The 26854-nt window shown below is 48.8% G+C and overlaps 1 protein-coding gene across 1 annotated transcript in view; it reads left to right on the top strand.

The window, feature by feature from the left end:
- The first annotated feature begins 8254 nt into the window (after positions 1-8254).
- The window catches only part of LOC144888590 (nucleoporin NUP188-like), a 55513-nt gene continuing 36913 nt past the window's right edge, over positions 8255-26854 (top strand). Inside the window, exons 1-7 of the mRNA XM_078767042.1 lie at positions 8255-8364; positions 8482-8551; positions 22635-22702; positions 22806-22995; positions 23818-23895; positions 24112-24215; positions 24304-24449. Coding sequence (XP_078623168.1) covers positions 8255-8364; positions 8482-8551; positions 22635-22702; positions 22806-22995; positions 23818-23895; positions 24112-24215; positions 24304-24449 — 766 coding nt within the window. The remainder of the gene's footprint in view (positions 8365-8481; positions 8552-22634; positions 22703-22805; positions 22996-23817; positions 23896-24111; positions 24216-24303; positions 24450-26854) is intronic.

Below are 26854 nucleotides of genomic sequence, written 5' to 3'. Positions count from 1 at the left end.
ATTCTTTCGACTCGAGTTGGAGCGCAGCTCCTTCACTGGTGACCTACCGACATGGACACGGCAGTGACTCTTAAACTGCCTACCTTCTGGGAGGCTCACGCGGCTGTTTGGTTCGCCCAGGCGGACTCCCAGTTCGCCCTGCGAGGCATCACTGCGGACGACACCCGCTTCCACCACGTCGTGGCAGTGCTCGGTTCCGCCACCGTGGCCCGCGCCCTGAGCCTCCTCGAGCACCCACCGGCTGCCGACAAGTATGACGCGCTGAAGACGCTCCTCCTCGACGCTTTCGCCCTCTCACCGGCGGCACGCGCACGGAGCCTGCTCGACCTGCCCGAGCTCGGCGACACGCGCCCGTCCGAGCGCATGGACTATATGCTCTCGTTGCTCGGTGAGCACTCTCCGGATTTTCTGTTCCGCGAGTTGTTCCTTCGCCAGCTGCCTCACCCGGTACGCCTCGCCCTGGCTGGCACGTCGATCACCGATCCCCGCGCCCTCGCCAGGGAAGCCGATAAGATCTCCTCGGCGGGCCAACACATCGGCGCGGCTACCTGGAGCCTGCCGCCGTCCGAGGCGACGCCCGAGCGCCCTGCGCGGTTGGAGGCCGAACTGCCGGTGAAACACGCCGCACCGACCGCTTCCGACACGACGGCCGGGGCCTCCACCTGACCAGGCGTGGTATTACCACGCCAGGTTCGGACAAGGCTCGGACGTGCCGACCCCCGTGCACTTTCGGCAAGTCGGGAAACGGCCGGGCCGGCGTTCATTCCCAGCCATGAGCGCCGGCCACTCGGGCAACTTGCTTTTTATTCGGGACAAAGCGTCCGGGCGGCGTTTCCTTTGTGACACCGGCGCCCAACTGAGCGTCATACCCGCCTCCGAGCAGGACAGGCGGGACGCCGTTTGCGGCCCCTCTTTGATCGCTGCTAATGGCTCGGCCATACGCACTTTTGGCCCGCGCAACGTCACCCTCTGCTTCGGCAGCCAGCGCTTTCAGTGGACCTTTGTGACCGCCTGCGTCCCCATAGCTTTGCTGGGCGCCGACTTCCTCTGCGCGCACGGGCTGCTGGTCGACGTCAAACGTCGTCGCCTTGTCAACGCCGAGACCTTCAGCTCCCTGGCGTGCACGATGAGCAGCTCCGTGCCGACCGAACTGGCGTGCGCCCTCCCGACGGCGAACAAGTTCGCTCGCCTGCTCGCGGAATTCCCGGCCCTCACACGGCCGACGTTTTCGGCCGTCGCAGTGCGGCATGGGATCGAGCACCACATACCCACTACGGGCCCGCCGGTCTACGCCAGGGCCCGCCGCCTCGACCCGGCCAAGCTCGCCTTGGCAAAGGCCGAGTTCGACGCGTTGGAGCACCTCGGCATCGTGCGGCGCTCCAATAGCGCGTGGGCCTCACCACTGCACATCGTGCCAAAGCCGGGGGGCGGATGGCGCCCGTGTGGCGACTACCGTCGCCTCAACGATGCTACCACCCCCGACAGGTACCCGATCCCGCACATCCAGGACTTTTCCGCCCGTTTGGCGGGATGGGTCATATTTTCCAAAATTGACCTGATACGGGGATACCACCAGGTACCTGTCCGGGCGGCCGACGTCCCGAAGACGGCCGTCATCATGCCGTTCGGCCTGTTCGAATTTTTGAGGATGCCGTTTGGCCTCAAGAACGCGGCCCAGGCGTTCCAGCGCTTAATGGACGGCGTGCTGCGCGACATGCCATTTATTTTCGTCTATCTGGACGACATCCTCGTCGCCAGCACGTCCCGCGCCGAGCACCTCCTCCACCTCCGAACACTGTTCGGTCGCCTCAGCGAGCACGGCTTAATTGTCAACCCGGCCAAATGCCACTTCGGCACGATGACCGTTGACTTTTTAGGCCACCGCATCACCTAGACCGGGGCCGTGCCGCTGCCGACCAAGGTCGAGGCCATCACCACGTTCCCGCGTCCCCGTTCCATCAAGGCCCTACAAGATAAGAGTTCCTCGGCATGGTGAATTTTTATCACCGATTCGTGCCCCGCGCTGCTCAGCTCATGCGGCCCCTTTACGAGGCCCTCCGGGGCAAGCCAGCCAAGCATGACATCGTTTGGTCCGCGGCCATGGACGCGGCCTTCGTGAGCGCAAAACGGGCCCTCGCCGACGCAACGCTGCTGGCTCACCCGGTGCTCAACGCGCCCATCGCCCTCACTACGGACGCCTCCAACTACGCGGTGGGCGCCGTCCATGAACAATGGGTGGACGGGGTTTGGCAGCCACTCGCTTTTTTCAGCCGGCAGCTCCGGCCGAACGAGTTAAAATACAGCACGTTCGACCGCGAGCTGCTCGGTCTATTCCTGGCCGTTCGCCATTTCCGACACCTCCTGGAGGGCCCGCCCGTTCACGGCTTTCGTCGACCACAAACCGTTGGTCTACACAATGGCCAAAGTCACGGAGCCGTGGTCGGCCCGCCAGCAGCGCCACCTCTCCGCCGTGTCGGAATTCACCACGGACATCCGGCACGTCGCCGGCAAAGACAACGCTGTGGCCGACTGTCTTTCTCGGGCCAGCGCGAACGCGGTCCACCTCGGCATGGACTTCGCGCTCATGGCGGCCGACCAGACCACCGACACCTCGGTGCAGGCCCTCCGGGCGGCGGACACGGGCCTCCGCCTGGCCGACATCCCCTTCGCGGGCACCGTCCTGCTCTGCGACGTCTCCCAGGGCCAGCCTCGCCACATCGTGCCCGTTTCCTGGCAGCGCCGCATCTTCGCCTCCATCCACGGCCTTTCTCACCCGGGCCGGAAAGCTTCTGAGAAGCTGGTGTCGGCGCGTTTCGTCTGGCACGGCCTTCGACGGAACGTCCGCGACTGGGCCAACGCCTGCACGGCCTGCCAGCGGGCCAAGGTCCACCGCCACACCCAGGCCCCGCTGGCATCTTTCACCGTGCCTGCACTGCGTTTCGACCACGTCCACGTGGACCTGGTGGGTCCCTTGCCCCCATCGCGGGGGTTCACCCACCTGCTCACCATGGTGGACAGGACCACCAGGTGGCTGGAGGCCGTGCCCCTCACCTCCACCACCACCGCCGACGTGGCGCAGGCGTTCATCGCCACCTGGGTCGTCCGACATCTCGTCCGACCGCGGCCCACAGTTCACGTCCGAACTTTGGGGCGCGGTCGCCCACTCGTTGGGGGTCACGCTGCACCGCACCACGGCCTACCACCCCCAAGCCAACGGGTTGTGCGAGCGGTTTCACCGCTCCATGAAGGCCGCACTCATGGCCAGCCTTCAGGACGACGGTTGGACCAACCGGCTGCCGTGGGTCCTTTTGGGCCTCCGCATGGCCCCCAAGGAGGACCTCCGGGCGTCCGCCGCCGAGCTAGTCTACGGCCAGCCGCTCCGCGTCCCGGGCGAGTTCGTGCCCGACGCTACCAGTCCCTGGTCCGCCGCACACCAGCGCTCGGACCTCCAGGAGGCCGCCCGCCGATTTGCCAACGTCCCGCCATGGTGGCCCCCAGTCCTACATCCCCCCGGCGCTTCGCACAGCGGAGTACGTCTTTGTGCGTCATGACGCGCACCGGGGGCCACTCCGGCCGCTGTACGACGGGCCCTTCCGGGTCCTGCGACGGGGCGACAAGTCCTTTGTCGTCGACGTTGGCGGCCGGTCGGACCGGATCTCTGTGGACCGCCTCAAACCGGCGCACATGGACGTCGACCGACCACCACGGTTGGCCCTTCCTCCGCGGCCAGGCCGCCCCCCGTCCACAGTTCCCCCCGCTCGACCACCCACCACCACGTCGGACCCCTCCCCACGACCCTCCAGGGGTCGCTTCGGCCGGGTCATCCGGACCCCCCTTAAATTGACCCTGCCGGTGCAGGTCGATTCTGGAGGGGCGTGTGTAGCGGTTACCGCTGGATGCACACAATCGCTTTGCACCGGCCAGAACACGGCCAGACGCGCCTCTCCCGGGCATGCCCGGACTCACTGTTCCCGGGCACGCCCGAACCTCCTGGGCACGCCCGGTCTCGTCTTTCCTGGGCATGCCCGCTCTCGCCTTTCCAGGGCTCGCCCAGAGCGTCCGGGCATGCCCGCTATCGCCTTTCCAGGGCTCGCCCAGAGCGTCCGGGCATGCCCGCTATCGCCTTTCCAGGGCTCGCCCAGAGCGTCCGGGCATGCCCGCTATCGCCTTTCCAGGGCTCGCCCAGAGCGTCCGGGCATGCCCGCTCTCGCCTTTCCTGTGCTCGTCCAGAGCGCCCGGGCACGCCCAGCCTCGACTTGCCAGGCCGCAGCCAAACACGCCCGGGCAGGTCCAGACTCGCCTTTCCAAGGCTCGCCCTTGACACCCGGGCATGCCCGGTATAGCTTTTGCCGGGCAAACTTCCCGACATAAATGTGTATATATATTGCTGCCCGATAAACGGGCTTTTGTTAGAATACCTGAGCTGTTTTGTTTCAATAAAGCAACTCGGACGAATTCCGTCTTTGGTCGCGTCAATTCTTTCGACTCGCGTTGGAGCGCAGCTCCTTCATTGTTTTTTGTGTCCTCATGACTTGCGGTCATCCTCATCTGCCGTGGCGCCGTCCAGAGAGAAATTAAAGATAGCCAATGGGACAGGTAGGCCTTTTTGTAAATAATGAACACAACCTTAAGTTATTTTAAAATGTATTTATTCTGAAAATCATTAAGTTCTTCAAGCATATTATAGACCGCCATTTCGTTCTCGAGATCGCCTCGCCGTACCGTCAATCATTCCAATGCGTCGATCGCGTCAACACCGCATGCGCAAGTGGTCTAACAGGCCGATGGTCTCCCACGATCTCTTCTCCCAGTCCACCAGATTATCACAGACTCTTACAACTTCATGACCAACGAGATAGGATCCAGGCCTAACTAACGATACCACCTGCATCCCTCTCGGCCTTCTGGTTGCTTCACACGAACCCGACAAAGAACGTCTTCGTTTCAATAAATGACAATATCCAGACGATTGGATTCATGACGGCACGGCACATAAAACTACTCATATCTTTGGAACGGCTGGTTGGATTTGGACAAACTAAACGTAGTTTTGTTGGGGAGAACCGTGCGCGAACGTCGATACCAACTGATGGCGACCCTCACAGACCCGTATGTCCCGGGATAGCGCGCCGGCCCGGCAACAACAGGCGCGCGCTGTTGTCGGTACCGTTGGAAATTTGAAGAAAAAAAATTTGTTGATGTGCAGGGTCAAAATCGATGCACGCGTTGACAAGAGACCGGAAATATATTTTTCTCGGCCTAAACTGGGCCACTCTGTCACACATCCTCCTTCTTTCTGTCCCACACACTCCAAGCCGAGCAAGAAATGCAGAAAAGGAATTGCCAATATACCCTCTACACCCCACCTCAAATGGCTGATAAGAAACTCGCCAACCCTTCTCCCGGCACTCTGCCTCCAGCTCACTGTACTTTCCTCTCTTCCTCTCGTGCACCTCCTCCATGTTCTCTTCCCAAGGTACAGACAATTCCCCTAAGATGACCTGTCTTGTTGCACCTGACCAGATGACGAGGTCAGGCCGCAACCTTGTCACACAGATCTCCTCTGGGAATACCAATTGTGGCTTTAGGTCTGCCACCACCTGCCAACCACAAGCATCTGGCAGCCTTAGTGCTTTCCACCTCCTCTCTTTCCACCTCTTACCACTTGGCCTTCTTTGACAAACAACACCTCTCCCCATCGGTCTCCTTCTCCATTTTTCTCTCTCTCGATCTCAGCACCTCTTGTTGCAACATCTGCACTACCACCACCAGCACCTGATCATGCTGCCACTTGTATCTTCTTGCTGCCAATGCTACTGAGCATGCACTCAATGCATGCTGCACCATTCCCAAACCTACACACAAATAACATCTCTCCTCCTGCAACAACCCCCACAATCTCAAGTTTACTGATGATGGAAGCAAATAATATATGTGTATGTATACGTATATCTGTGCAGTGTCTGTGTTGTCACTGAACTATTCCCTCAAACTTTTGTTTCTGTGGTGGTGAGGTGTTTTGAATTCCTTGGTGAGGTGTTTTGAATTACGTTTTGTTGAGGGGTTTTGAATTACGTTGTGGTGAGATGTTTTGAATTGGGTTGTGGTGAGGTGCTTTGAATTACGTTGTGGTGAGGTGCTTTGAATTACGTTGTGGTGAGGTGCTTTGAATTACGTTGTGGTGAGGTGCTTTGAATTGTGTTGTGGTGAGGTGCTTTGAATTATGTTGTGGTGAGGTGCTTTGAATTATGTTGTGGTGAGATGCTTTGAATTACGTTGTGGTGAGGTGTTTTCAATTACGTTGTGGTGAGGTGCTTTGAATTACATTGTGGTGAGGTGTTTTGAATTACGTTGTGGCGAGGTGTTTTGAATTAGTGGTGGTGAGGTGCTTTAAATTCGTGGTGGTGAGGTGTTTTGAATTACGTTTTGGTGAGGTGCTTTGAATTACGTTGTGGTGAGGTCCTTTGAATTAGTGGTGGTGAGGTGCTTTAAATTCGTGGTGGTGAGGTGTTTTGAATTACGTTTTGGTGAGATGCTTTGAATTACGTTGTGGTGAGGTGCTTTGAATTACGTTGTGAGGTTTTTGAATTACGTTGTGGTGAGGTGCTTTGAATTACGTTGTGGCGAGGTGTTTTGAATTAGTGGTGGTGAGGTGCTTTAAATTCGTGGTGGTGAGGTGTTTTGAATTACGTTTTGGTGAGGTGCTTTGAATTACGTTGTGGTGAGGTGCTTTGAATTACGTTGTGGTGAGGTGCTTTGAATTACGTTGTGGTGAGGTTTTTGAATTACGTTGTGGTGAGGTGCTTTGAATTAGTGGTGGTGAGGTGTTTTGAAATGCGTTGTGGTGAGGTGTTTTGAATTGTGTTGTGGTGAGGTGTTTTGAATTACGTTGTGGTGAGGTGCTTTGAATTACGTTGTGGTGAGGTGCTTTGAATTGTGTTGTGGTGAGGTGCTTTGAATTACGTTGTGGTGAGGTGCTTTGAATTACGTTGTGGTGAGATGTTTTGAATTGGGTTGTGGTGAGGTGCTTTGAATTACGTTGTGGTGAGGTGCTTTGAATTACGTTGTGGTGAGGTGCTTTGAATTGTGTTGTGGTGAGGTGCTTTGAATTATGTTGTGGTGAGGTGCTTTGAATTATGTTGTGGTGAGATGCTTTGAATTACGTTGTGGTGAGGTGTTTTCAATTACGTTGTGGTGAGGTGCTTTGAATTACATTGTGGTGAGGTGCTTTGAATTACATTGTGGTGAGGTGTTTTGAATTACGCTGTGGCGAGGTGTTTTGAATTAGTGGTGGTGAGGTGCTTTAAATTCGTGGTGGTGAGGTGTTTTGAATTACGTTTTGGTGAGGTGCTTTGAATTACGTTGTGGTGAGGTCCTTTGAATTAGTGGTGGTGAGGTGCTTTAAATTACGTTGTGGTGAGGTTTTTTAATTACGTTGTGGTGAGGTGCTTTGAATTACGTTGTGGTGAGGTGTTTTGAAATGCGTTGTGGTGAGGTGTTTTGAATTGCGTTGTGGTGAGGTTTTTTAATTACGTTGTGGTGAGGTGCTTTGAATTAGTGGTGGTGAGGTGTTTTGAAATGCGTTGTGGTGAGGTGTTTTGAATTGCGTTGTGGTGACATGTTTTGAATTACGTTGTGGTGAGATGTTTTGAATTACGTTGTGGTGAGGTTCAACTTGAATTGCTTATAAAAATGTCATATCACATACGCGACAAATACATTTGTGTTTTCTGATTGGTGTAAATCACGACAAGACAGCAACTCAGGTACAGTCATTATCCTCAGCTAAACCCTTCAGACTGATTGGACCCTTAACCATTCAGAGCTTTTCACCACTTGAACCTTTTTTTTATTACAAATAAATTATAAATAAATAATATCACCGATATTACAAATAAATGTGTGCAAAATAAATGTTAGTATTATGATTGGTGTAAATCATGACAACACAGCAACTCAAGTTCAGTCAGGTCGTTACCCTCATTTTAAACGAGCCTGTGCCTCTGCGGCGACGTGTGGTGAAGCGAGCCACGCTCGTTCCAGATAAATGTAAAAATAACTGTGGGCCCATAATCGAGGTCTGCACCGTCGCTCACTTGGCCGATGACAGTCGGCGCACGAAAAGGCGATACTGCACGCTGACACTGTCGTAGGTAAGAGACAGGTGGATTCGGCAATCTTCTGACCATTGGGCTTCATACATGAACCTCTAATTGTTTGAAGAAGTTGAAGCTCCCAGGAGCACAATCATCGCATGAGCGATGTTGAACTGAATGTTACTGAGGCACAACCACACGTGACAAATCCAAATATTGCTCTTCTCGTGCCTGCAGTTTCTTCGATGCACCTGTTTGCACACTTACGGTGAACAATATCTCTCTGCACACTATATTTTGTATTTGACAAACATGTCGGGCTGATGTGTATTGCGTGTGATGTTTTAACGTGATTTATTTATGCCCGTGTGTACCCGACGTGCAGGAAAGAGTTTTGGGAGGACATTACCTTTACGTTATTCAAGGATTTTCAGCCATTTACCAAGGAGTTGGATGTAAGTTACTCACGCATTCAAAAATAACTTTGAAATGCGAACAGCACAAATTCCATTTGTATGTTGGTGGTGTTATTATGCATGTGCATGCTGGAGGGAGGATAAATTAAGAAAAATACTTTTTTTTTTGACTGCAATACTTTCTGTCGTTACTTGTCCAATCTCAACCAAGCTTGACAGGAGGACTAAGAGTCATGTGATGGAGGTTGTAGCGACTTCATTTGCCCCCCCCGTCCCCCCCCCCACCCTCCCGAAGGTTGTCTGTCTTGGGTGAACTCTTGCTATCTGCTGTCGTGGAATAACTGTCGATCCATACCGGTTTACAGTTGGTTGCATCATTTATTGATAATAATACGTACGTATGGAGAGTTTTTTTTTTTTTTTTTTTTTTTTGTATACTGAATCGAGGCTCGTGAAAGAGCTAACATTTACTTCTCAAACAAATCAACCAGACAAACAAAATATACAAAAAGAGGGAGCGGAAGACAAGATGGGGAGAGAAGGGGAAGCACACAACCACAACATTTGAGGGCAGGGAGAAGTGTGGGAGGGAGAGGGCTTGGGGGGAGGAGGTGTGGGAAGGGGGGTGGTGGGAGAAGTATAAAACACAAGGACACCAAGGACTTCCAGGACAGAAGTTGGTATTTCAAAAAAGTGGAATTGGGGTGAAATTAGCGGGGGTAGAAAAGATCAAGGTTTTGGATGGGGGAAGATAAGAGATGGTGGTGAACAGCTGTTTTAAAGACCTGGAGGGTGGAGTGGGATTGAAGAGAGTGAGGGAATTTGTTCCAGAGGCGGGAGAAAAGAGGAATGAAGGTGAGCAGAGAGTCTTGATTTTGGCAGTTTAACCACAAGAGGGTTGCAGGCAGATCTTGTGCGACCTGTAGGAATATTTGTGGGACAGAGCCCAGAGAGAGCTGGGGGGGCAAGGCCAGAGAGGAGTCTGTAGAAGACGGAAAGACCACCAACCTGCCTGCGGTGAGTGAGTGAGAGGCCCATGGAGTTAGCTTCATCGCGGGAGATTCCAATGATTCTGAATGCTTTGGTTTCAACAGCGTGAAGACGAGCTAGGTGTGAGGCAGGAGCACCAGCCCAGAGGGGAGAGCAGTATTCCATTGAGCTGCGGATGAAAGCCTTGTATGTGGTGAGGAGCTCAGGTGTGCCAAGGAAGGACTTCGCACGACGGAGGATGCCCATTCGGCGACTGGCTTTGGAGGCCAGATTTGAAATGTGGTTTTTCCAGGAAAGATCATGGCAGATAGTGAGACCCAAAAGCTTGAGTGACAGAACTTCTTGGAGAGGATTATTCAGAAAGTGGATGGGAGGGTTTTCCAGTCGGTCTTTTCGGAGATACATCGTAAGAGTGTGAGATTTGTCAGGATTGAAAGACATGTTCCACTTGTTTGCCCAGTCTGTGATTTTATCCAGGTCTGCAGAGAGTGGGGAGGCTGCAGACTGCCGATCTGAGGGATGAGGAATGGAGCGACAGAGAGTAGAGTCATCAGCAAAGAGATAGAGAGGATTTTCAAGAGAGTCAGAGAGATCATTGATGAAGACTAGAAAGAGCACAGGGCCCAGAACACTGCCTTGGGGAACTCCAGCCTGAACAGGAAGAGGAGATGAGAGAAACCCATTCAGGGCCACACGTTGACTTCGACTAGAGAGGAAGTCCGCCAGCCATGCGTGGAGATTTCCATGGATACCAAAAGAAGAGAGTTTGGTGAGCAGAGCGGGGTGCCAGACCGTATCGAAGGCACGTGACATGTCAAGGGAGACAGCTCTAATTTCCTGTTTGGCATTGAGGACCTCCATCCATTGTTGAGAAAGCAGAAACAGCATGTCCAGAGTAGAGTGACCAGGTCTGAAACCAAATTGATGATCAAAGATCAAGCCATTGGAGAAGAGGAAAGATTTCATATCTGAAGCAATGATGGATTCCATGACTTTGCTGATAATTGGGAGAAGGCTGATTGGTCTGTAGTTGCTGGGATCTGTTTTTGCACCTTTTTTGTGCAAAGCGCTGATGTTGGCAGATTTCCAAGCAGATGGCAGATGACCTTGAGCAAAAGAGAGGGTGAAGAGAACAGAGAGAGGGAATGAGAGGTGAAGAACAGGATTTTAGGACCCGTGGGCTGATGCCGTCAGGTCCAGTTGCAGAATCAGAGTCGAGGGTTGACAGAAACTTTTCCACCTTGTCAGGAGGAAAGGACACAGAGTCCAGGAGCAGCTGGGTACGACTGGGTACGGTTGGTCCAGAGAGGGATGGGTATGGGACACAAGATTTAGAGGCAAACATAGAGTTGAGGAATTCAGCTTTTTCACCTGCGGAGTCAGCCGTGTAGCAGTTTGAGGTGAGGGAGGGGATGGAGGGGGAACAAACACCAGAAACAGATTTGACCAGAAGCCACCAGGATTTGGAAGAGGGAGACAGATAAGAGAGTTCGGTCTTGAGAACGGAGAGATATTGTTTCCTGGCTCTCCTGAGGGTGGACACACACTTGTTTCGGGCTTTGTGAAAGGAAATGAGATTTCCTTCCGTTGGATTTGCTTTCCAGGAGACGAAAGCAAGTTGTTTCTGGGCAACAGCCTCACCACAAGATTCTGTGTACCATGGACGGGAGGAAGGGTATGACAACTGAAGACGAGATGGGATAAATCTGTGCATGAGAGAGAGCAATTTACTTTGGAAGAATTAACAGGATGAATTGATGTCAGAGGCAGTGGAGATGGGAGACCAGTCCAGATGATTGATGGCTGCTTGAAGACCGTGCCAGTCGGCCTGAGTGAAATGCCAGACTCGTCGACGCTGAGGAGGCTCTCTGAGAATGGTCAGAGAGATGTCCACTTTGACAAGCACATGATCAGATGAGCCGATTGGAGCAGAAGAAGAGCAGCAGACATTTTCAGGGAAGTTAGTCAAAACCAAGTCCAGAAGAGAAGATGCTCCGTTGACTGAGATCCGGGTCGGGAAATTGACAGATTGTGTCGGTCCCAGTGAGTCGCAGAAGTCCTTTGCTGAAGAGCCATGGCTGGTGAGAGCGGTACCCACACCCAGCCAACTGGCATGGTGACAATTTAAATCACCACATATGAGGAAGAGAGAGTTGGGATGGGTAGATAAAAGTTGGTCCATATTATCAGACAGCGAGATGTAGATGGAGTCATCACTGTTTGGTGGACGGTACAACACACATATGAACAAAAGGTGGGAGCGAAGGGGCAGCCGTAGCCAAAGATATTCCTGGGGGTGAGGTGGAGAGAGGGCAGTGCAGGGCGAGTGAGGAAGAGAGTTTTTTTAAATAAAGATAGCAACCCCACCTCCAGGACGAGGCTCAGGTCTATCATACCGGAGGAGGGAGTAACCTGGGAGAGATACCAAGGAATCAGAGACATTATGAAGGAGGAAAATTTCTGTTAAGCAGATCACGTCTGGTTTGTCAGAAGCAACCTGTATGGAGAGATCAGTCAAGTTTTAGCGAAGGCCCCGGATGTTTGAGGTCCATACTGTTAAAGAAGAGGAAGGGGGAGCATCGGATACAGAATGGGGGGTGGAGGGGGGAGCGGTAGGGTAAGATGTGGAAGAGTAGGAAGAGGTAGGGAGAGCTGTTGAAGGTGTGTCAGAGATTTCAGAACAGCTTGGAGAAAGGAAAGAATGGGGCGGACAAAAGGTTTGATGGTGATTTGGTGAGGCGCAGTGAAGTGTTATTTGAGGAGGGGGAAGAGTGAGGCAGAAGGTTGAGGGAGATGAAGGTTAAAGTTGGAAGGGGGAAGAAGCGGGGCGGACGCTTTGAGGAGGAGGGGTGAGAGGGGTCTAGGAGGGGAGGAGCGAGGGAGACTCTCGGAGGGGAGGGCTGTGGGGGGAGTTTAGGAGGGAAGGGGGGAGATTTGAAAGGGATGGGTGATGGGGAAAGATTTGGAGAAGAGGGGCAAGGGGGAAGATTTGAAAGAGATGTGTGATGGGGATGATTTGGAGGGGAGGGGCAAGGGGGTAGATTTAGAGGGGAGGGGTGATGGGGAAGTTTTGGAGGGGAGGGGTGATGGGGAAGTTTTGGAGGGAAGGGTGATGGGGAAGATTTGGAGGGGAGGGCCAAGGGGGAAGATTTGAAAGGGATGGGTGATGGGGAAGATTTGGAGGGGAGGGGCAAGGGGGAATATTTGAAAGAGATGGGTGATTGGGAAGATTTGGAGGGGAGGGGCAAGGGGGTAGATTTGGAGGGGAGGGGTGATGGGGAAGTTTTGGACGGAAGGGGTGATGGGGAAGTTTTGGAGGGAAGGGGTGATGGGGAAGTTTTGGAGGGAAGGGGTGATGGGGAAGATTTGGAGGGGAGGGGTGAGATTGGATTTTGAAAAGTGTACGATTAATGGGAAACAAACATTTATTGCAAAATGAGTTTCTTGAGACCTTCGAGTCCAAAATACGTTTGAGGACGCTGAAGGATGGGTGGAGTGCTGGAGAGTTTAGGGAATGTATGAAAGAGGCACTGTAAGAGATGGAATTTTTTTTTGGAATGAATAAATTTGGTGAGCAAGTCGAAAGCATCCTTTTATAAAAGAAGAAGAAGAAAAAGGTGCTAAAACCACACAGGGTCAGCATTGTCCTCTGCTCAGATGCTTTCAATGAACCTTTTTATTCAATTCAACAGAGATGTAGTAATTTGTGGGGAAATCACACTTCACGCCTTGTCATCCTGACGAAGGTTTTTTTTAGAGGTAAACATCAGAATATATTGATCAGTAATTTGGCACGCAAGAGCCCCTGAGGTTATCTCCCACGAGCAGCTCAGCTCCCACATTGCCAAACTCCGAAACACAGAGACTAAAACCCAAGTGCTCAGCATTCGCTTTTGCTGCACTTAGTGTTACCCAAAATGCTTTGCAGGCAATCACGTGGTCTTTAGGGCTCTGCATTACCTTATATGGTTAAAAATGATCTTTTTCGACAAGAAACGTTGCAGAATAATCATTTTTCTTCCACACGACCTTGATTATGGGTCTCACGATCTGCCATGCTCTTACCTGGGAAAACCACACTTCCAACCTGGCCTCCAAAGCCAGTCGGCGTCTGGGCATCCTCTGTCATGCGAAGTCCTTCCTTGGCACACCTGAGCTCCTCACCACATACAAGGCTTTCATCCGCAGCTTGATGGAATACTGTTCTCCCCTCTGGGCCGGTGCTTCAGCCTTGCACCTAGCTTGGCTTCACGCTGTTGAAACCAAAGCTTTCAGAATCATTGGAATCTCCAGCGAGTTTGTATGTCCACTGGGGTGGGACATCGACACAGTACGGACACGGCAGTGGGACACAGTTGTTATTGTGAGGCCTTTTAGGTGGGTCGGAGTTCTGGTGTGCTAAGGAAGGACTTTGTATGACAGATGATTCCCAGTCGGCGACTGGCTTTGGAGGCCAACTTTGAAATGTGGTTTGCCCAATAAAGATCATGGCTGATAGTGAGACCCAGGAGTTTGAGAAGTTGAACTTCCTCAATAGACGGGTCAATATACTGCCTGACCCCCAAAAAATTGCAAATTTTTGTTTTATGCTTATTTCTAGTAGTTTATGAAGTGGAAGACAACATATTAAAAGTTGGACAATTTTGACGCATGGGAAAGTCCCTCAGTGACGTCAGAAAACAAGATGGCTGCCGGCAGATAAAACGTAAAAAAATTGACTGATAATCATCAGACCACTAACAATTTAAAGTAAATTTTGCACCAATATTTGTATTATGATCGTTGCTGGTAGTTTATGCAGTGCTAATCCTGAGACCATTCGCAATTTAAAGTAAATATTTGCACAAATATATGTTCTTTGATTGTTTCTGCCAGTCTATGACATGGAAAGCAACATATAAAAAATTGGACAATTTTGACACATGTGGAAGTACCATATGCCTTCTAGTCTTAGATTCCAGTTTCATCGTCCTCCTCCTCCTCCTCTATGTCTGGTTCAACACTCATATTGTCACAGTTGCTGTCCTGGCAATGTCCACATGCACTGGTGCACTCTAATCCATGCTTCCTACATGAACACCTTAGTGTTTTGCACCCCCCTGAACAGTTGCAGTGAATCATCTGAAGTAGTATGTCTGGAGCAGGGCTTTTGTCTGTCATCACTGGAACAAGTTTTCCTCCTTCTACCTTCCATCCCCACTCCGTTGGCTCCATTCCACAACAAAGGCCCATCCATTCCATTACCTGGTAATAGGTCCGCAGAGAATGAAACTTGCAGGCAGCGGATGTGGGTGGCAGTCTTTCAGGAGTGACAAATGCCTTAGCCCTTGCAACCTTTTTGCAGAGAATGTTGTATCTGATCGATGCCAATGAGTCGTTCTGATTTGCTTTAAACAATGCCACCATTGCTCTGCAGCCTGCAGTTTCAATAACATCCTGACTCTGCTGTGGTTTACAGAACACCTTTGAGCTGTCTATCAGTTCCTTTTCTTTCTTGATGATTCTTTGAAACCCTGACTTCTTTCCAATCCCAAAGACACGAGACGTTGCGTCACAGCCAGTTAATGCATGAAGGAACAATATATCTCTGCAGGCTGCATTTCCAAGTATCTGCTGAAGGACTTTGATATTGTAGACATTTGATTTTGCCTTGTCAGAACGGAAATAGAGTTCAATGCAGTTTGTCTCCACCATATAGAAGAGTAGGAGGAGAAGGAGATCTGTATCTTCTCCAATGAGGGTTGTAGATCTGGAAGCCGCATTTGCGACGGCCGCTTTTGCAATCTCAACATCAGCATCTCCCTCTGCTTGGATCACCTCACAGCCTTCCTTGTGCAACACCTCTATAATCAACAGTATCATTGCCTGCTTGTTTGACTCATTCGACAGAAAGTCCTCCTTTTTCCCAACAAATTTTGTTGACTCCGTAATGTTAACCTTGGTGGCATTCTTGTTTCTATTCCGACGTTGATGAGAACAGTCCTTTGTGCTTGGCCCAGCCTCATAACCATCAAACACAACAGTAGCTTTGCCATAGTGTCGTACTGTAAATGAGGCATATTCATCTGCAATGGAACTGTAGGTGAATCCCTCTGTCCACTTTAAGCGGTGAATAAGTGATCCCCCGTCAAGAACATAGTGATCTGTTCCTGGAACTGTCTGGTTGACAGCATTGTCAGATTTGGTTGTAGCATAATTCCTTATTGCCTCCGCCAACTGTGGTTTATCTGGCTGGCGCAGGATGTTTTTTGCCTCAAAAAGAGACATTGGGTATGGGCAGAGTTCATATTTCATCACTTCACCTATCTGGAGATCTCCCGTCTGTGACACCACTAAGAACCTCTCGATTAGTAACGCTGGATCTATTGTGCGGTCCTCAGCAACTTTGACTGCCCTGCTGAATGCAAGTGTCTTGGCTTTAGAACTCCTTTTGTGTGAATAGGAGTAAGCTGGGTGATCATCCATCTTCTTGACAATGTCACTACCTACTTTGAATAGGTCATGAACATTGACATCCTCATTTGCAGTAACCCCTGTGATGATATTGCGCAATGACTTGTCATCAGAAAATGGTGTGAAGCTGTCCAGTTTTTCGGCAACTTTGCCACGATCAGCTTCATCTCGACTCACCCTGGATGTTGTCAACTCCTTATGTTGTTCACTTGTTGAGTAGCTACTCGAGGTCAGTTCTTGCATAGCAAGGTTGTAGGAGGACGATATGGTTGAAGACAGAGTCCAAACTGCTCTCTGGTGCTCTGACATCCCACTTCCTCGAGTCAGCCCCCCTTGGCTTTTCAGTGAGCGCATTAATGTCTGTTCTATCACAAGATCAGAGCCTCGGCCAGCCCAGTATTGGTCACTGCGCCGGATTACATGATAACCAGATTGGAACTTCTGATGAACCTCAGGGTTGTCATCCTCTAACGCAAGCATCTTCTCGAGATAGAGTCGAGCTGACTTCAGGTAATTGGGATGGCCAGCAGCTGCAAATATCGGCAAGCAAGCTGATATGGCTTGGAGATGCATCTCCCAGGACCCCGTCCGATCAGCTGCCACAAGTGCCCTTGCAATTCCCAACATACGCTGGTAGTTGATCCAAAGTGCACTGGTTTTCGAGTCCTTTGCAAGTTTATTCCTTTCCTGATTCAATCTATTGTCAATGAAATGAATGCACTCTGATTGCAACACAGACTCTATAGTGTCACTTTCGACAGTCTCCAGGGAAATGTACAGTCGCTCCAGTTCTGCCACTTGTTCTTGAAACCCAGGGTCAACTTCCACAATCTTGCCAACAACCTGACGTGTAAGACACTGATCCACAAGCAAATGGCCACGAAAAGCACGTTGCACCGCCTTCCCACTCAGCATGTGCACAACAGCATTTTGACCATACACTGTTTCCAGGATCTCTTTCAGTCCACTTCCATCCATCAAACTTCCAATGGCACCCAACAAATTCATTAATGTGTGGAAGCTCCCAAGCAGTAGCACTGCATTATGGATTGGGTTATCAGCAGGAAGAGCATTCACTATCTCAGAGGCCTTCCAAAACAGCGGTTGGTCAAATGTGATGATTGCTGGCATGTTGTGTTTTGATGCAAGTTTGCTCAGGTAATCAAGAGTTGACAAGATGCAGGTTTTGTCACCTGGGTTCATATCAATCATTGGGAGAAACTGTATTGAGGCTTTCCCTGGGTGATCACACTCCTCATGCAGAAAGTGCATCATGCCTTGCCAATTTGGTGCACTCTTTTCGAAGCAAAATGACATCTCCCATAATATGTCAATTGGGCGATCACAAATTGATAACAAAGGGAGGGGCTGAAATTTGAGGTTGCGGTTGACGTGCTCTGCATAGCGGTAATCTATTATATTGATCTTCGTCAGTTCGACGAGCTTCCTGTCAGACATTTTCTTTCTAGATATGATGTGGCTAGATTGACGCCCTGGTGTAATAGCTGCTATCATGCCCATCCCATGAAAGGTACCCTTTCCATCCAACGTTATGATGTTGTGGTCCACATTGTCTCCAGCAAATAACAAGGATGTATCAAGAATGTCGGTGTCACCTCCAAACACATCCGGAGCAAGAGAAGAGGCTGCATTTACTTCAAACCGTTGCACTTCGGAGTAAGATGAGGAAAAGCCAAAGGTTGATAGACTATCTATCAAGAAACGAGACCTATACAAGTGATGCATTTGCACTGCAAGACCAAGCTGCAATGGTGCAATTACAGCCCTTGGACGCACTGCTTGGATGACTGCTTGTCCAATACCAGCAACCTCCCTAGATGTATCTTTCCCGACCAAAAGATGCTGCAGCAAGAATCGCAGGCTAGTTGGGACATACCCCAATGCAGCAGTAAGGCTTAGGTCTGCAGTAGTTGGGTATGTATCCCCATGTGGTGCAACTGTTGTTTTTATGTCACTTTTTATTAGTTTTGCAGCAGTCTGAAGAATTGCACGTTTTTGTGCTTCTTCATCATCTTCTCGTGGTGCATTGTAGTGGTCACGGAGGATCTGGGACATTTTTTCTCTGAATGTCACAATGTCTTTTAAGCCTCTACCCTCTGCCATGAATATAGATTCCCCATATCGTTTTTTAAGCTGTTCCTTCATGTATTGGTTCCCATATGCATTGGATTCACTATCGCCCAGGTATTGTTCCATTCTAGCCACGAGGTCTGTAATTGTTAACTGTTCCTCATCATTGTCTTCAAGAAAAGAGCACACCTTATCGAAAGCCTCATTCTGGTCACTGTCCTTAGGCCTTCCCATTTTTCGTCTCTTGTTTGACTCAGTCGGCTTGAACCGTTGTGGAATGTCTCGCATTGTGCGGAAATTAATGTTGCAGGACTTGTGGTACACACAGTCAGCTGCATGGAGATCACCCTCAAAATATTCAATGCGGCCTTGAACAGCAAGGTTGTCCTTGAACAGCAACAGGAACAGCGTTGTCCAATTCATCGCTCCTTGTTTTGCAATGAACTGATATAGTTTTAACAAATGCGTCAGTCTTCACGTAGCCAAAACTGGCTGTTTCTGCATGGCCTCGCTTTGGGCCCTCTTCCTTAACTTCAGTGCCGCAGAAAAGGCAATGTGTTTTACTGTCATATGGTCCCAGGGAAATGCGAGCACTCCTCTTGACTGATGGACCTGATTCCGCATGATCCTTCTTGGTTAAAGCAATGTCCTTTTTGTTTATGTGATTCACTCGGCATGATTTGTGAACACTGGTACCAGCTAGAATTCTGATGTCAACACCCCTTTCGGCACTTGCACGGTTGATGCCTTCTGCTCCTTTCTCACGAACTGATACTGTTTCCTCACAGTCCAATCCCCTTTGGCATAAAGGGCAGGTCTCTTTACCATATAAAGAGTTCATTTTCTATCTCTGAAAATACAAAAATGAGATCTTTTAGAAGCATGCAGTCAATTTACATTGGCCATATACATTGAATGCCATCAGAGCATTCTCCGCCCCTGAAACTGAGATATTTATGTAAGATATATATTAGGAGGAAACATACTATGGAATAATCTGCATAGTGGTCATCCCATTGCTTTCTGCATCTGAAATGAATTATATACAAGGGCTCTGTTGCTTAGTCACAAGGTGCACCAGGAAAAGATATGTATAGTCCAGAAGAAAAACATACTGATAGAACCCCCCCCCCCCCCCCCTTCCCCCAATCAACTGGTCCCATTCCTATTAAATAAATATGCATCCCCACAACTCTAGAACCTGGAAAATAAATACCATCGTACACTACAGTTGTAGGAGTACAAAATACATGTAGAATATATGGGGCAATTGTATGCATAGGCCTACCTGTCTTTTTGCTACTGCCTTGGCCTTGGTTGTATTGTACTGTATCTCCTTGGTTGTATTGTATTGTATCTCCAATGTTTACCATACAACGTTGTCCAATTGAGTCCTAATTAGGTGTAATTAACTCATTCATGTGGAGTTGTTACTCAGTCAAGCTGCACAACTACCAGTGAGGAATTAGGTCATTCGCCTACATGCTGGGAGGTCATATTGTTAAAGACATGTGTCAGGTAGCAGATGTAAACATTGTTAAAGACACGAAACAAGTGTTATAAAATGTTGCCTTTGCAGCTGGTCTCAGTGGAACAAATTAATTTATATAAACAAAAAGAAACAAAAATAAAAAACCAAAGACGTTTTCGACGTAGTGAATCGTGCATGGTTTTGTGACATTTTTATCATGTCAAAAATTTTTACTTTCCCATGGTCCATTTCTGTCCAACTTTTGATATGTTCCTAAGTAAGTCTTAAAATATAAGGAAATGCAATAAAACTAAAATTTGCAATTTTTTTGGGGTACGGCTGTTCTGGTTGTATATTGACCCGTCTACAAGAGTATTGTTAAGAAAGTAGATTGTGAGGGCGGGTGAAGAGGGGGAGGTCGTGGGAGGGAGAAGACGGCACACTGCCTTGGTAGCACTTCAGCCTCTTCTCAAAGGGAGAGGAGGAGATGAAAGGATTTCGTTGAGAGCCACACTTTGGCTGCGCGAGTGGAGGAGATCAGTTATATCTGTGTGGAATTGGCCCTGGATTCCATTGGTAGAGAGTTTGGAGAACAAGGTGAGATCCAGAGAGACCGCCTTGATCTTACGTCTGACATTGAGGGCCTCCATCTATTGATTGGTGAGTCGAAGCAGCATGTCCAAGGTGGAGTGACCTGGTCTGAATCCAAACTGATGATCAGAGATCAAGCCATTGGAGAAGAGGAAGGATTTGATATCTGAAGCAATGATGGATTCCATGGCTTTGCTGATGATTTGCAGCAGGCTGATTGGTCTGTAGTTGCAAGGATCTGTTTTTTGCACCTTTTTACCTCCACCACCAAAGGTGGATGGAGGTTACGTTTTCACCCCTGTCTGTCTGCTTGTTTTTCTGTGATCAGGATATCTCAAAAAGTTGTGGACTGGTTCAGACGAAATTTGCTGGAGAGCTTTGGTATCTGACAAGGACAAAATGATTAGATTTTGGTGAAGATCCGCATCTGCATCCGGATCTGCGAATTTTTAAATGATTCCTCAACATTGAGATATCAGGCAAAAAAATGATACATAGCACAATATCTCAAAGTTGTGGACAGATTCGGTCGAAACTTGGTATGCAGGTTGGGGGTGTGGAAGTGTAAGTCCAAAATTCCACAACAGGGCTATGACAAGGAACAATTGTTTCAATTTTGGTGAAGATCCGGATCCGGATAAGAATTATTTTTTTTAAAGCGATTCTTTGATCACCATTGAGTGATAGTGCCAAGAAGGATACATAGTACGATATCTCAAAAAGTTGTGAATGAGTTATTGCAAAACTTGGTGGATGACTCGGGTTGGTGACAAGAATATGCCGATTCGATTTTGATTCAGGTCCGAATCCAGATCCGACCTGTTAGTGGGATACAAAACGTAAAGTGTTCAGCTTGGTGGAGGTATGCCCCCTTCTGCGTGCCGTGCTAGTTATGTCGTGCAGTGATGTTGGTGGATTTCCAAACAGATGGAAGATTATTTAGTGCAATTGAAAGGGTGGGGACAGGATGTGCAAGACCAGCAGAGCAGCTTTTTCGGACATATGAGCTGATGCCGAGGGTTGACAGAACTTCCCCACCTTCTCAGGTGCAAAATAGAGTGTCCACGTGCAGTTGGCTACGACAGGGAAGGGTGGTACCAAGAGTGAGGGGTTTGTGAAACAGGATTTGGAAGCAAACACAGAATTGAGGCATTCGGCCTACTTACGAGAGGAGTCGGCTATTGTCATTTGAAGAGAGGGGTGTGTTGGAGCAGGAGCACACCCCAGAGACAAAGCTAACAAGATGCCACCAGGCTTATTGATTTAGTTTTTAGCCGCGTCGCAGACGCTGCTAATAGAGTGCCCTCTGCTGTTGTTGTTCTTCTTCTTCTTCTTCTTCTTGTTCTTGTTCTTGCAGAGAAGACAAAACCTCAAAGCTCCACCCATTCTGGGAACCATAGCTCCACCCATTGTGGGAGGCTTCATATAAACAAATATCCACCATTTTATTAACTCGCATAGCTTTGAGGCCTGTTTTGTAGGCCCGTGGTGTCTTCCTCTCTCACAGTTTTATTTCAAATCAAATTCGATATATCATTTCATTTTTCACAGTCGCTCACATAGTTTTAGACTCGGTTGAAAAAAAACGGGAAGAAAATCCGATGAAAGTTGCCCTTTATAGAACGAAATGAATTCTCAAAGGCCTGTAACTTCAAGTCCATTGAGATTTTTTTTTTTTAAATCGCGGCATGCTCAGTCATACACCGCCCGAAATAACAGACGGGAAAATGCCGAGATATATATATTTTGTTTAAATCACGGCATGGTCAGTCATACACCGCCTGAAATAACAGACGGGAAAATGCCGAGATATATTAAAAATTCGTCCATTTGATGACAATCGTCACGATGAAATATTTAATTTATACGTCGTCACAATAATGTGGAGAGAGGAGCATAGCTTCGTTCACGTGTCGCTACACACGAGAAATTGCCGAGATATATTTTTTTACAATCACGGCATGGTCAGTCATACACCGCCTGAAATAACAGACGGGAAAATGCCGAGATATATTAAAAATTCGTCGCCACACACGGGAAATTGCCGAGATATATTTTCACTTTGCACAAAAATAACATCAAGTAATCGAATCAATAGGAATGTCCTGTGCCTATAACATCGACGTTATAGGCACAGCTGCATCTAGGCATTGTGTAATATCGACGCGGCTTTTGTTTTAATTAAAACTTTTTGTACTTGTTTATGTTGTTTTTTGGCTCTCCTGGGAGTGGATACACACTCGTTATGGATTTTTTTTAATGCATTGAGATTGGAAGAACCATGAGTGGGATGAAGGGTACAATAATTGAAGAAGAGATGGGATGAATCTGTGCATGAGAGAGAGCGCAGGATTCTATGGAAGAATTCCCAGGCTGAGTTAGCATCAGGGTCGTAGATATAGCAGACTGGTCCTGATGTGAGATGGCTGCTTGCAGTCCCTACCAACCCGGGATGTATTAAAATGAAAGCTAGCAAGCTTTAAAATATTTTTAACACCTCTTTCCAAACATTCCCACTTTCCACAGATGAATATCCTGCAAGCCTGTGCTTTCATTCTCAAAATAGTTTCCCTCGAAATCTACTACATGCAAAGGTGAGTCAAAAAGGATCACTGCAGAGAATCCTGTGTTTGCCTCAAAACATGCAGTATGTCTCGTGAATTGATGTTTGCTTCCGGATTGTACGATCACCCTCAGGCCTTGCACGGAGCTGCGGACAGTTCTGAATAGATTGTTTGCGCAGCACAGATACGAGCACTGGTCTATGTACATGCGTGATATGGCAAAGGGTGTCGCAAGTCTAGAATGTGCTGGGGAGATTGTGCCCGAGGAGGTGGCACTCTTCACTGCCGCCTGGAGAACATTCCTCATGCTTGCTACCACTCATGTAAAAGAATGCAACCGCTCATACAACACTGTAAAATTTGCATGGGCAGACAAAATTTCCACTTTGTACTCACTTGTACGTGTGCAATTCTATCTTCATTTAAGAAGCTCTTGCTCTCCTTGTCATCAATGATTCTCTATTATTTTCATAAATAGTGTGATGTAACTATTCAGGGGTTTTACTCCTCCTTTGTTATGTTGTAGCAATGACATCTCCACCCTTCAGCCATCTAACTTGCTCCCTTTCTCCTTATGTGCTCTGCACCCATCTTGTGTCCCCTTTCTCCTTATGTGCTCTGCACCCATCTTGTGTCCCCTTTCTCCTTATGTGCTCTGCACCAATCTTGTGTCCCCTTTCTCCTTATGTGCTCTGCACCAATCTTGTGTCCCCTTTCTCCTTATGTGCTCTGCACCAATCTTGTGTCCCCTTTCTCCTTATGTGCTCTGCACCAATCTTGTGTCCCCTTTCCCCTTATGTGCTCTGCACCAATCTTGTGTCCCCTTTCTCCTTATGTGCTCTGCACCAATCTTGTGTCCCCTTTCTCCTTATGTGCTCTGCACCAATCTTGTGTTCCCTTTCTCCTTATGTGCTCTGCGCCCATCTTGCGTCCCCTTTCCCCCTTTCCTCCTCTCTTCATCCTTGTTTCTTACCGGCATCCATCACTTTGTGGAATACCCTTTCCTCCTCTTCTCGTCGCATTCTCGGCTCTACACCCACCCATCCTTAATTAAGCTGTACCACATCCTTTGGCAGCTATGTCTTTTGCTTGGTTGCACCTCCAATAGCTTGACATCTTTTTGTTTGCTGATCTGACTTGAACAGGGTGAAGCTCTTTGCCTTTCTCAACCAAAACAGAGGAGAGCCATGCTCGCTGATATCCTGGAAGCACTGCAGGCTTTGGTGAGGAGATCGCAGAAGATTGAGGGAAATCGATAATTAAAGGGCGCTATCCCAAGAGCAAATATTTTTTTTATATCATATAAATTGGGTATGACAGAGTTGTTGTTTTTGTGTTTAACATTTTATATTGCCAAAAACTGTGGTCTCCGAATTTGGGGGTTTAATGTGGATCTGTCTTGTGATGTTTGATGATGCTTTTGGATGTGTCTAATGCAGCAAAGCACTTTGTCTCAGGCTTCCGATGGCACAGGACTGAGCAGCCTGAAGTTACTGCCCATCCTTACCACTTCCTTCCTCGTTCTCCTGCACAGCTGGGGAGAGTAAGACCACTCATTTCATCTTTAATGATCACTTGTCTTCACACCTAGATGCCTGACTCGTGCTCACTTTCCCTGGACTCTCCTACAGGTTTATCCCTCCATCTGATGAAATCCTTCCGACACTGCTCACCATTCTCGAGGGTTTGAGTGATCGAGAGATCTCTTGGCTAGACCGGACTCATGCCCGCCTCATCGCAGCTACGACCCTCGTGCTGACCTCCGCACCTTTGCCCGGTAAATGTCTGTGGGAGGGGTTTCACCCAGGTTACGAGATGAGGAAGGAAAGGGACAGAGACATCAACTTTGATTCAGGAAAGAGCTTCACCGTCACCGATCATTGGTAGTTTTGGCCTGGTTTGCATGATGATCTTGATCAACTTTAGGAGCCGCAATAATTTGAGGTTTCGTGAACCTGAAACGACGTGGAGATTCACAACATGGAATGGTAGCAAATCCCATGTACAACCTGTCAAACACTGGTACACGTGAGAGAGTAAGGGTCCAGGATGTGATTGTGTTACAACTTTTGCAAGGTGCCTGAAAACCAAGGATTGATAGATGATGTCATTAAAATCACTGGTCCCATGAGTTTTTATGCCTCCGCTGACGAAATCGCCGGAGGCATTATGTTTTCAGGTTGTCTGTTGTCCGTCCGTGATGGATTTTCATTACCGCGATAACTTGAGAATGGCTGAAGGGATTTTTTTTTTTTTTTGCATACAGGATCGAGGCTCGTGAAAGAGCTCACATTTATCACACAAAAAAAATAAAATCAAACAGACACACAAAACATATAATAAGGGTAGAGGTAGACAACATGGGGAGAGAAGGGAAAGCACAAAAACACAACATTTGAGAGCAGGGACATCGGGAGATCTGTGGGAGGGCTTGGGGGGAGGAGGCGTGGGAAGGGGGGGGAGGGGTGGGAGAAGTATAAAACACAAGGACACTGCAAGGACTTCCAGGAAGGAAGTTGGTAATTTAAAAAAAGTGAATCTGGGGTGAAATTAGCGGGGGTAGAAAAGATCAAGGTTTTGGATGGGGGAAGATAAGAGATGGTGGTGAACAGCTGTTTTAAAGACCTGGAGGGAGGAGTGGGATTGAAGGGAGTGGGGGAGTTTGTTCCAGAGGCGGGAGAAAAGAGGAATGGAGGAGTGAAGGTGAGCAGAGAGTCTTGATTTTGACATTTTAACCATAAGAGGGTTGCAGGCAGATCTTGTGCGACCTATCGGAATATTTGGGGGACAGAGCCCAGAGAGAGCTGGGGGAGCAAGGCCGGAGAGGAGTTTGTGGAAGACAGGAAGCCCAACAACCTGCCTGCGGTGAGTAAGTGAAAGGCCCTCGCTGTTGGCTTCATCGCGGGAGATTCCAATGATTCTGAAAGCTTTGGTTTCAACAGCGTGAAGCCGAGCTAGGTGTGAGGCAGGAGCACCGCCCTGGAGGGCATAGCAGTATTCTATTGAGCTGCGGATGAAAGCCTTGTATGTGGTGAGGAGCTCAGGTGTGCCAAGGAAGGACTTCACACGACGGAGGATGCCCAGTCGGCGACTGGCTTTGGAGGCCAGATTTGAAATGTGGTTTTCCCAGAAAAGATCATGGCAGATAGTGAGACCCAAAAGCTTGAGTGACAGAACTTCTTGGAGAGGATTATTCAGAAAGTGGATGGGAGGGTTGTCCAGTCGGTCTTTTCGGAGAGACATCGTAAGAGTGTGAGATTTGTCAGGATTGAAAGACATGTTCCACTTGTTTGCCCAGTCTGTGATTTTGTCCAGGTCTGCAGAGAGTGAGGAGGCCACAGACTGCCGATCTGAGGGATGAGGAATGGAGCGACAGAGGGTAGAGTCATCAGCAAAGAGATAGAGAGGATTTTCAAGAGAGTCAGAGATCATTGATGAAGACCAGAAAAAGCACAGGGCCCAGAACACTGCCTTGGGGAACTCCAGCCTGAACAGGAAGGGGAGATGAGAGAAACCCATTCAGGGCCACACGTTGACTACGACTTGAGAGGAAGTCTGCAAGCCAAGCATGGAGATTTCCATGGATACCATAGTAGGAGATTTTGGTGAGCGTTTTTGGTGAGATTACTGTCTGGCACTCCCCAGAGCGGGGTGCCAGACCGTATCGAAGGCACGTGATATGTCAAGGGAGACAGCTCTAATTTCCTGTTTTGCATTGAGGTTTTTGCATTTTTTTGCATTTTTGCATTTTGCATTTTGCATTTTGCATTTGTGGCGGTGTCATCGATGGCGGTGTACGCTAACCTCATCAGTTGGTGCACAGCCCACCACCTTTGGAAACAGATGCATCCTGTCTGCTGAGTACCCCAGCTCAACCAGCTGGTCCCTGCTCTCAAATGTTGTGTTTGTGTCCTTCCCCCTCTCTCCCCATCTTGTCTACCGCTCCCGATGTTATTTGTTTTATGTGTCTGTTTGTCTTTCTGTGTGATTAATGTTCGCTCTTTCACGAGCCTCGATCTTGTATACAAAAAAAAAAAAAAAAAAAAAAAGACCTCCATCCATTGTTGAGACAGCAGAAGCAGCATGTCCAGAGTAGAGTGACCTGGTCTGAAACCAAATTGATGATCAGAGATCAAGTCATTTGAGAAGAGGAAAGATTTGATATCCGAAGCAATGATGGAT

Source organism: Myxine glutinosa, chromosome 13 (assembly GCF_964187855.1).
Source record: "Myxine glutinosa chromosome 13, kmMyxGlut1.1, whole genome shotgun sequence".
Lineage (NCBI taxonomy): Eukaryota > Metazoa > Chordata > Myxini > Myxiniformes > Myxinidae > Myxine > Myxine glutinosa.
This window is presented reverse-complemented; position numbering and strand designations above follow the sequence as displayed.